This window comes from Miniopterus schreibersii (assembly GCF_964146895.1).
Source record: "Miniopterus schreibersii genome assembly, chromosome: X".
NCBI classification, from domain to species: domain Eukaryota; kingdom Metazoa; phylum Chordata; class Mammalia; order Chiroptera; family Miniopteridae; genus Miniopterus; species Miniopterus schreibersii.
In genome coordinates, this window is record NC_138104.1 from 4,397,198 (window position 1) to 4,409,348 (window position 12,151).

General features: G+C 35.7%; 1 protein-coding gene and 1 pseudogene across 2 annotated transcripts in view; one reads left to right on the forward strand and one right to left on the reverse strand.

Moving 5' to 3' along the window:
* The window catches only part of MCF2 (MCF.2 cell line derived transforming sequence), a gene marked incomplete at its 5' end in the record, with an annotated part of 60,978 nt that overhangs the window by 13,693 nt on the left and 35,134 nt on the right, over positions 1-12,151 (forward strand). Inside the window, 6 exon segments of the mRNA XM_081126440.1 lie at positions 1,061-1,180; positions 2,098-2,214; positions 3,958-4,107; positions 6,008-6,141; positions 6,454-6,568; positions 11,448-11,567. Coding sequence (XP_080982566.1) covers positions 1,061-1,180; positions 2,098-2,214; positions 3,958-4,107; positions 6,008-6,141; positions 6,454-6,568; positions 11,448-11,567 — 756 coding nt within the window.
* LOC308551622 (proteasome maturation protein pseudogene) lies at positions 8,466-8,890 on the reverse strand (annotated as a pseudogene). Its single transcript has one exon. The product of its transcript is annotated as a proteasome maturation protein pseudogene (transcript).

Consider the following 12,151-nt stretch of genomic DNA (forward strand, 5'->3'; position numbering starts at 1 on the left):
GTGCAAATGAAGACTTCACTACCTGGGTCAAGTTATACTTAAACTTTCCAAACCTCACTTTTCTTTATTTGTAAAAGAGGATTGCCTAACTACTTCAATGGATTATTTTGAAGAGGAACTATGATAATGTTGGCAAAAATACTTGGCATAGATTAAGCATTTGATATATGGTATTTTATTATTATTGTTCTATACTAGCCCATCCCTTACTAATTTTGCATAGTTCCCTAGTCTTTTGCATTCTTTCATTTAGCAATTATTTCTTGATCACCTACTATGCACCAGTATTTTACAAACTGGGGAAACTGGTGCACCAGAATGACATTCTCTTGTTTGAATTAATTCTTCCCTATGCTTTGAAATCTTTCTTGACATTCCTAGGTCTAGGATGCTTGGTGCTACCACTTCCTGTTGTATATTATTCTAATTTCCTCGTTCCATTTATCAACTTATGCTATAGAGCTAATGATTATTAATGGGCTCCACTATTAGACTGTCATTTTCTTGCAAGAAGGGTAGGGACTAATTTGTGTACACGGAATGTTAACAGTGCCTGATAATTATTTATTTAAATACATGGAGTGGAAACAGAAACTATTCAGTGAATGTTGCTTGGATGAAAATTAAAATTTGAGTTCTTAATATACTTTTCTTCTAGGTTTACTACAAGTATATAGTATTTTAGTTTCCTTTGACTTTTAGGGCTATCCTAGGAACCTGCCTCCTAATTCTGTTTTACAGGGAATAAATGCAATTTGAGTATAAATAACTAACTTTAAAATGAAGCTTAAGAGATTAATTCTTCGTAACTTGGGGCTTACTTTAGTGTGAGAAAATTCCATGACACGAGCATTGCAAAGATGTGACCTAATGACCTCACATTGGTTTTGTTTTTATTTTCAGGTTTTTAGATTTTATCAATATCCATTTTTAAAGTTTGTCCTTTTAGTGGCTTTTATGACTTTAAAATTTGTTTCCTTTCATTACAACTCTATGATACGTGTTCAGCTGAGTGCATGTTGTGACAATTTTTTCTTTCTTTCCTGTGTTCTTTCTACAGATTTCCTTCCCTGGGAACTTACACTTGGTATTGGTTCTACGCCCAACCAGTTTTCTTCAACGAACTTTCACAGACATAGGATTTCGATTTAGTCAGGAAGATTTCATGCTCAAACTCCCGGTAATAGTATGTTTTTAAAGTGTTTTGTCCCTTATATTCTCATGAAGACGTTGCACCGTGCTGTTCGTGTTTTATTTGTGCTCACAAAGAATTTAAAAGAAAAAAATATAATTTGTCTTCCAAAAATGCAAATTTAAAATGACTAAAAGTCTTCTACTGTTAAAGAAATAGATTAATCAATTTTTAATGAAGCAATTACTTTTACAAAAGATATATGCCACATATGCTATATATACAGGGTGGGGCAAAAGTAGGTTTACAGTTGTGAGTACATGAAAAAGTTTATTCGTGGACCATTATTTATTAATTATTGTATTATTTTTCATACAAACAATTGTAAACCTATGTTTGCCCCACCCTCTATGTGTGCATGCATGTATAAAATCAAGACATTTCATTTCAGAAAATAATGAGTATGTGTTTTGTGTATTTGAACTCCCATGAACTTACATCCTGAGCTAGTTCAAAGTATCATGTTTTTGTTTTTTTAAAAGATACTTTTATACATTTTTAGGGCTAGGAATAGAGTGCTCATAAATTTTGATACTTTTGCAAAGATCAGTCTCTCCTGATAAATTATAACTGACTACATAAAGCCCTTTTACTTTGTGGTAGGCATAACATCCTTTCAGAAGGTTGAGCATTAACAGTGCAAAATTTTAAATCAAGGAGAATCAAGTGTTTGGGTTTCTATGGAGATTAATTTTGCTTTACAGAGAAATGTTTTGTAAATGAAGACTCTTATTACCTGAAGAAGGTAGTGCATTACGTGTGTGGGTGGATGTATGGGAGAGAATTGTTAGAGCCATTTATAAAAGATAAATTTCTGCTAAGTGAATGCTAAAGTTCATTGTACAGTTGAATAGAGGGATGCCATGAAGGGCAGTTAACAGTATCTTTCTTGCTTATTTATATAGGTGGTTATGCTGAGCTCAGTTAGTGATTTGCTGACATACATTGATGACAAGCAATTAACCCCTGAGTTAGGCGGCACCTTGCAGTACTGCCACAGTGAATGGATCATCTTCAGAAATGTATGTTTCTTTTGCCCTTACTGTAGATCTTATAGTTTATGTTAGCTTTTAAATCTAGAGCTAGAATTCTTTTCCTCTTTGAGAAAAACAGATTTCTGGGGCTCCTAGTTTTTAAAAACATGTAATTCAACATCTTGATTTTCTTCCATAGGAAATATCTAGAAATGATGAAGAGTTACTGAGAATGGCAGTTGAAGGAGAGGCCTAGGGAATAAAGAGATCTTCCTCTGTCTACCCCCTCCTGTGGCCATGTAGTGACTTGAAGAAACAAAGGGTTGGAATTCACACCCTAGCAATGATGATTTTTAGCTGTGTAACCTTGTACAAGTTATATAACCTCTGAGTCTCAGTTTTCTCAGCTGTAAAATGGGAATAATAATACTTTAACTCTTAGGGATATTGGGAAGATTAAATGAAATAACAAATGTAAAATGTTTAGCATGGTGCCCGGCATATGGCGGGCCCTCAAAAAAAGTGCAGATCATGCCTTGGCCGGGCGGCTCAGTTGGTTGGAGTGTTGCCCCATACAACAAAATGCTTGTGGGTTCAATTTACAGTCAGGGCACATGCCTAGGTTTTAGGTTCAATCCCCTGTTGGAGAGCATACAGGAGGCAACCAATCTCTCTCTCTCTCCCCAACCCCATCTCCCTCTCTCTCTCCCTCTCTCTCTCTCTCTCCCTCTCTCCCTCTCCCCTCCTCCCCCTCTCCCCTCCTCCCCCTCCCCATCCCTCCCTCCTTCCCTTCCTCTCTCTAAACATATCCTTGGGTGAGGATTTTAAAAAATGCAAATCATATTGTTAATCTTACCATGGTAGTGGTGCTCCTGAGGCAGTTACATTTGTAGCAAAGACTCCTGTTCTAGAAATTTACAAATAGGCAAAGGCCCTGCACCTCACAGGGGTGAGTTTGTTGTATAAGAATCTTTACTCCAAATCCCAGAGACACAGGAATCTTCTGAAGGATGTAATTAAATGATGTTTAATTAAACTAGGTTTCTATTTTCTTCATATTTATTCTTCATTCAATCGTCCTATTCATTCATATGAAGGTATCTTGTCAAAATTAGTAGTGGCTAGCCTTAAATAACTGATAAAACTATAAATAAAAAAAGCAGATACCTTGAGCTGTGTGGTAAACAAGGGATTTATATGCTCTCTATATGTTGTCCTTCTTTCTCTGAGTAATTGATTTAGGAAACAAACAACAGAATGTTACTTGACATTTTAAGGCAACAGAACCTGAAATGAATTGTTGTGACTAGATATTCCCTCGTCACCTCATTCTGTCACCGTGCTTGGAATGCTAATGCTTGTTCATAAATGTTAATAAATATAAAGTGGCTTTGATGTTCCCATCTCCCTTCAGAAGTAAAGTTATTATAAAGCAATTTTATAATTACAGTGTTTTCCTTATTCTAGTAAACTCTGCGTTTTTCAAGGTCAAAATAAATCACTCAGTACATGGCATCTTTAAGAAATAGTTTTCATCGATGTCCAATAAATAAGTACAGAAATTCAGATAAAAGGCATTAAAGAAGACTCTTCACCTTACTATAGTTTTTTAGAGGCTTAGCTGCAAAGTTAGAGTTGATTGTCAAGGGCAATGCCAACTTCCCTTAGCAGAGGAGAGTTCATCGTATATGTTTGCTCTCATACCTAAATAAAAGTAAATACAATTACTAATCCAGCTTTTGATATGCTGACAGTTTCCACAGGATTAAAAGAATCACTGGTTCTTTGCAGGCTATAGAAAATTTTGCCCTCACAGTGAAAGAAATGGCTCAAATGTTACAGGCCTTTGGAACCGAACTGGCTGAGACAGAACTACCAGATGATATTCCTTCAATAGAAGAAATTATTGCAATTCGTGCTGAAAGATATCACCTGTTGAAGGTATGTCTGATAGAGGGGACAAACAAATGTTTTCCATGGACTTTTTCTAGAGAGGTGTTTGTGTCCATTTCACGCTGATTAGTGGGTAGGGATACAAAATATATATTTATATATTATAAAGCACACTAATAAAAAATAAGAATACTTGACAAAAGGAGAATGTCCTGGATATGTTAAATCTAAGTGTCCCCTTTGTTAATGATGCTTTTCCTTGAGAAGTTGTTTATTTGTAAATTGAATAGCTTATAAACACTCCAGAATAAGAAATCCATGGTCATTTTTGTTACCACATATTCTTTATCCTGTGGAAAGGCCCTCATTTGGAAAGTTAGAGCATCAAGAAGCATGCAGGTGTTCTGTTTTAACATCTACCGCAAGTAGGATGTAAAATGGAGAACTTGATGAGTCAGGAGGCCTGGTTTCTTGTCCTAACTCTGCCATATACTAGCATTGGGACTAAGCCAAACATTGATAAATTACTTACAAGCTTTCTTTTCCAAAGAGTACTAGTTCTTGATGTTTTCTAAAATAAGTAGTTTATTTTGCTCTCCTACCCAGTTGTCTGGAGTGTTGGTTTTTGAAGGATTCTGAGTCACGATTCAATCACTAAGTACTTTAAAATCACCTTCCCCAAAATATTTATGAATCATCTGAACAAGCATTAGACTTCCCTGTAGAACTCATGTCCTTCACATGATAATAGGCTGTCTGGGGCACTAACAGATACAAGTTCTATGTAGAGGTGATATTTTTAAATTAAGGAAAGTGAAATCTTAAACCATAATCTAAAAGCAAAACTCTGTTCAAGGAAAGAAAGCTTTGTCTCTCATAAGCTGTATGATTGGGTAATTTTCTTACCTTCTCTAAATTTCAATTTTTTAAAAAAATATGTCTATTGATTCCAGAGAGAGGAAGGAATGGGGGGGAGGAGAGAGAGAGAGAAACATCAATGATGAGAGAGCCACTGATTGGCTGCCTCCTGCATGCCGCAGAGTGGGGATCAAGCCTGCAACCTAGGTGTGTACCCTGACCGGGAATCGAACCTTGATTTCCTGGATCCCAGGTCAATGCCCAACCGCTGAGCCATGCCCGGCCAGGCAAATTTGAATTTTTTTATATCTACAGTGAGGTTGATGATGATGATACCTGCATACCTTATAGGGTTGTTGAAATAAATGAAATAAAGTATGTGATATGTGTATGTACCACAGTGTTTCTCACCTAGTTGGCAATAGCTCTTAATGTTTATGTTCTTATTCCTATTGGTGGTAGTGTCATGGAATCTGTTTCCGGAAAAATACATGTGCATCCAAATTATTGGCTCTTCTGAAGGAAGTCATAGATCGCTCTTACATGCCTGAAGAGTCCACTGTCGAAGGTTAAGACCTTATGAATAGAGGCATATGCTTCATGATTAATTAATCTAAATGTGGACATAATACTTATGGCAGGCAATGATGGGCAGCAATTAAGGATTAGTAGGAAAGGCATCTAATTATATCTGAATATACATTAAATATTATTTGTAACTATGCTTTCTAGTGTGGTACTCTTGATTATGTACTACTGCTTTATTGAAGTACATTAAAATATTAGAATAGAATAACTTAGAACTTTCTACCAGTAAGAGAAGTCTACAAATGGTGCATGGTGTATGTCTGCCTGTAAAGATCTTATAGAAATAGTGATTGCAACAGGTAGAGGCTTCTTGGAGATTCTCACAGCTTTTGGATTCTGTGATACTGAGGCATTCCTTGGTTGTTTCAATTATGAAAGCAAAGGTCATTCTAAAACTACTGTTTCTATTCTGCATGCTGTAGGTATATGCTTCCTTCTCTGCAGGTCATTCAGATTAGGTTACTAGCAGGTATTTGATACATTCTATTGTACCTTTGTACAGAATGATATTACAGCTGTAACCAAAGAAGGAAAAATTCTGCTAGCAAATCTGGAGGTACCTGACACTGAAGAATCTATCAGTTCAAGACTTGAACATCATGAGCAAATAAGTGGTGACTGGCAAACAGTTAATAAGTGAGTGCTTTCTTTTGAGTATAGAGTTACTTATTTTATACTTTTGAAAAAGAATTAAACATTTTTGCTGCAATCTGTTAAGTGTTATAGTATTCCTGGATCTCTGGAAATCTGAGAACTCACTCCTGAGCTGTCTCAAAAAAGTTAGTTTGCTTGCAGATGGGGTTCTATGGACACTGATGGTCTCTACTTGGACCAAGTGTCATGAGCTGTGACTTTGCCTTCAATTCTTAATGTCCAGACCAGGTTTATCTACATACCTATAAAACAAGCCTTTGTTTTTAAGGAATTCTGTGACTTTTCTTTGTTAAGATTGCTGACTCAAGTACATGATATGGAAATTGCTTTTGATGAATTTTGGGAAAAACACCAACTAAAAACGGAGCAGTATCTGCAACTATGGAAATTTGAGCAGGATTTTCAAGAGGTCAGTTGAACATTTCTTTTTCAAAATTTATTTTATTTAAAAAAATATGTCTATTGATTTCAGAAAGAAGAAGGGAGAGGGAGAGAGATAGAAACATCAATGATGAGTCATTGATCAGCTGCCTCCTGCACGCCCCCTACCAGGGATAGAGCCCTGACCTGGAATTGAACTGTAATCTCCTGTATCATACGTTGATGCTCAACCACTAAGCAACACTGGCCAGGCTAAAATTTGATTTTAGAGGAAAGGGGAGAGAGAGAGAACCACTGATGTGAGAGAGAAACATTGATCAGTTGCCTCCTTCTTGTACCCCTACCAGGGATCGAACCTGCAACCTGGGTAAGTGCCCTGACAGGGAATTGAAACTATAACCCTTAGGTGCTCAGGGCGAAGTTCCTACCAACTGAAGCACACTGACCAGGGCTAAATATTTCTTTATACATTTATTTTCATTATGTCAGAAGTTTTTATTTCTTGATCATTAGAAATACAGTCTCACAAGATCACCATTTAAACCCTTAGAGAGATGGGGGAGAAAAGGAGGCAACTGTGAGTGAACCTTGACCTTGAATGAAGAAAACAGCTACTAAATGCCAAGACTTCTACTTCTGTGGTTTACTCATTTCCTTCAAAAGAGTACTGATGTGCTAACATATATGAGGACAAAGTTGTAATGTACCCTGGTATTTGTTATTCATATTTATTTTAAATATAAAATGCTTTCAGACTATGGGATAGCTTTCCTAGGAAATAATATAAATTTCCTTCTTGATTTTTTAAAAAAGATCTTATTCCTCTGCTGACTATATTTAACATGATCTAACAAAACTTTTTTCCCCCTGATCCAGCAATTTATACTTATGAAAAGCCTGATGGATGAAATTAAATCATGTTAATTATACATTATTTAAAAGGTTAAAAGTATATTCTAGTTGGGTAGTTCTGGAAAACCCATCATATATAGTCAAAAGACACATAATTAATTTTTTAAAAATATAACTATCTATACTGTTTTAGTTGTTAATACACAAAGGCATCACATGTAGGGTTGCCAGATTTAGCAAACCAAAATAGAGGATACTTAGTGAAATTAAAATATATATATATATATCTTTATTGATTTCAGAGAGAGGAAGATAAAAGGGAGGGAGGGAGGGAGAGAGAGAGAGAAACATCAATGATGAGAGTCATTGATGGGCTGCTTCCCACATGCCCCTGACTGGGGATCGAGCCTGCAACCCAGGCATGTGCCCTGACCAGGAATCGAACTGTGATCTCCTGGATCCTAGGTCAATGCTCAACCGCTGAGCCACTCCCGGGCTCTTTTTTTTAAGTTGAGATCTGCTCAATGCTTTATTTAATTTTTTACTTTAAGGACGAGGCTAAAGTAAAAAAACCTCTGAACTTACACTTTTCAACCTGGAAGAATCAAAGAATAGCTATACTTGTAAAGTAGCATCAATAAAACAAATATTCTTATGAATACTAATTTTACCTAAACAAGGTAAAATATAAATATCTGATTTTGTACTTAATTTGCAGTGTTACCACTGAAGTTGATTATAGATGTTTACTCTAAAAGAGGTTACTATGAACACTGCAGACTCAAATATTGATAATGATTATTCAAAATTCATTAGCAATTGTTTTTTAAAGGCATAAAAAGCTTTTGTTTCAATATAACTCAGGAATTTTAAAATGATCTCTAGTGCTTTCACCTATCACATGGCCATAAAACAAAGACCCAAATAATTTAAAATTATCAGATACTATTTAGGCAACAAGTCTCATGTGTCAATACTTTAAATGTTGTGTACATAAAATTATAGTAAAAGGATGACTATAAATAAGTTGTAGTGCCCTGCGCCCCCCACATGTCCATGATCAGCACACCACATTATAGTAAACCAAGTTTATATTTCACCATCAAGTGTGGTTCTCCCATTACTTTATTTTGTAACGAGTCCTTGAGAATATCTTCAAATCCAATGGCCTTATCATAACCCCTCAATATATCAGAAAGGTTTGAGCGTGGAAGAAATGGAAGGCGCTGAACCTGTTGCACTACCTTGAATTCCATTTGCAATTTTAGTGACGCAAACAGACCCTGGATGTTTCTCAGTGTGGAAAAATTAATTTCATCTTGGTTGAGCTAGAATTTTTTTTCTGATAATTCAAGAGAATGACTGGGCAAAAGTTCATTTTCGAACAAGAAAAACCTTTTTGAAGAAGATCATGCCTTTCAAAAGGTCTACTTGCTGAAAATTCAGTAACTAGAATACTGCCCTTTAACTGAGATCCAAGTCCTCTGGTATTCGTCATCGGCTCGCTCTGCAAACGGCCTCTCAGCAGTGTTACCACCCTAGATTTAGTTTCTTCTTTTTTTTGCAATCGTGTCCAAGCTCCTCACAGTCTCTTTCATATATGTTACCAGGGAATCCAAGGAAAAATCGCTTTTCTCTCTTCCATGTGACCAGCTTTTTTTCTACCCATGAATGGCTTGCTTACTTGGTATTTCATTTGTTCTAGCAGGATTAGGTCTGAGAGGGGCACTGCATTCTGGGCACAGGGCTGTTACTACCAGCCCTTTCCCTCCTGTGGTTCAAGCATTTTGAAATGCCATGGTCTCCATGAAATCATCCTTAAAATAAGAATAGGTCAAATTGCTCTTGGTCCTTCCAGATATTTGTATTTCTCCCTCCTTCCCAGCTGAACACATGCAAAAATAACACTTTTATGGAACATACCTATTATGCCTCTATTTATATCTTAATTTGCATCCATACTAAAATTTTATATGACAATTTTATTCTGTTTTTTCAGGTCATTGTTACCTCTAATCAGTATTGTTTGTATTGTATTGTAATCTCACTGACACAATCTGTATCTCACAGCGACATCAGATAGACTGTATATTTAGGAAGTTAACTTAAAAAACTGGTTTGGGAATTTTAAACTTACATAAAATTTTGAATATTGTCAAACTAGTGATATTTTTGAATATACAGGATAGGAATATTCTGTTGCATAACCATAATATAGTTACCAAATTCAGTACATTCAACAATAATGTAATACTTTTGTATTATCTACCATCAGCATTCCAATTTTGTCAACTTGACACTACCTTTTCTTTTAAATTGATTTTTTTCTAGAGAGAGAGGGAAACATCGATCAGTTGCCTCCCATAAATGCCCCGAATGGGGATCGAACACACAACCTGGGTATGTGCCCTGACTGGAAATCTAACCCATGACCCTTTGATGCACGGGATGATGCTCCAACCAACCGAGTCACACCAGCCAGGGCAATACTATCCTTTACATTATTTCCCCCTGTCCAGTGAAGGATCCAGTCTAGAGGGTCGTGTATGGCATTAAGTTGTCATGTCTCCTTAGTTGCCTTTAACCTAGAACATCCATAGCCATTCTTTGTCTTTTATGACACTGACATTTTTAATAATGTAGTCCTTTTTATTTATTATTTTATTTTTAATTGAATTTATTGGGGTGACATTAGTTAATAAAATTATATAGGTTTCAGGTGTACAATTCTATAATACATCACCTGTATATTGTATTGTGTGATTTTACTTGTATGTGGAATCTAATGAAAAAATAAGCTGATGAACAAAATAGAAACAGAGGCATGGATGTATGGGACAGACAACTGTCAGAAGGGACGGGGTGTTGGGGGGCTGGGTGAAAAAGGTGAAGGGATTAAGTAAAACAACCCTCATAGACAAAACTATAATACAGTCCTTTTTAAAATAAAATATTCTTTTTGAGTTTGTCTGACATATTCTCATGATTAATCTGTGTATGATCACCTAGAACACCACATATGTGATGTGTCCTTCTGAGGGTATCACATCTGGAGGAAAGTAAGTCCAACTGCCCCTCATTATTGATGTGGATTTTGATCACCTAGTCAGGATGCTGTTGAATTTCTCCATTGTATAGTTACTATTTTCTACTTGTATCTAGTAGGAAATGTGTGAGGAGTAAAATTTAAGGCCGCACAAATATCTTGCTCCTCATGAAAAGATCACCATAGGTTTAGTGTCAATTAATCATTGTAGATTCAACCAAACTTTATTACAATAGTTGTGGAATGCTGATTTTTCATCTCTAGTGTCCCCTCCACATTTGCCAGTCCATATAGGCATGCTATGGTAAACAGTGGCCTTCTCTTCTCCCTATTTATCGAGTTTTTGGGTTCATGGCTTCCTAGATTTTCAGTGGTTTATAACTTATTACTGTTCTTAATTATTTTGGTGTTTCAAACTGGCTCCCATGTCCTGCTGATATGTCCAAACATTACTTTTATCACTTTTTTACTTTCTAGCATAAAGAGATGGTCCAAGCCTCAGTCCTGGAATCAGCCGTTTTCCTGAGAAGCTGTTTTTTGTTTTGTTCTTTGTTTTGTTTTTCTGGCAAATGATAGTAAAGGCCAAGATTTGGGTGCTAGGTGTGCTCACTTTTACTAAAGGGTCTTTGTTTCTAGAGCCATTCACCATAGAGCTAGGGAATATATATATGTGTGTGTGTATATATATATATACACACACACATATATATACACATACATACATACACATATACGTACTTCCACACATGCCCACATATACATGCTCTCATATGTACATAGTGATATTTTATAAATAATCAATATAGACTGATATCAGTACAGACTGATTTAGGAGGTTAAATTTTAACAGATCATACCAATTACTGTGAATAAAATAACTGAAAATATTTTCCATATGTGCAATTTTTTCATATTGTTATTTAATAGCATTTCCTGCACAATTTGATTATTAAGGGAAATGCTTAATAATTTATGTGCTTTTCAGACTAATTTTTATTACTATTTTTAGCTTGTGCGTGAAGTTGAACTTCTAATAAATCAACAAGCAGAGTTGGCAGATGTCACAGGGAATATAGCTCAAATAAAACAAAAAATAAAAGAGTTGGAACACTTAGATGAAAATTTGCAGGTAAGATTACATTTTAGATGTTCATTATATTTATGGAGCATGATAGTTACATTTTGATGCTTTTCAGTAGTTGAAACCCTTATGATTAATCTCTCAGCAACAATCTATATAACTGTTTCAATAATATTGGTCTGTTTTCCATTCTGTTCAATGTGGGCCTGAGGTGACACTGCATATGTCATGTAGGAAGCTTCTGAGATAATGGTGTGAAATGTTTTAGGCCTGCCAGTGGGAACAAGACCATAAATCATTTTGAAGAAGCTAGAAAAATGTCTATCAAGAATGCTACTTGGTATTTGGAAATGATGGAAACATACAAGAACATAATTCCTTAAATATCCATCTTTTGATGTATGCATTCGAACCAAACATACATTCACACAGATAGATCTACTTAGTCTTGCTAGCTGTGTGACCTTAGGTAAATTGATTACATTTTCTAAGCCTCCATGTCCCCATCTATAAATTGGGGATGAAAGGACCTACTTTTCAGAGTGATTGTAAGGATTCATTTAGGTGTTATAGATAAAACACTCAGCATAGTACCAGAGATATATAGGTATATAGTAAGTACTCAAAAGAGC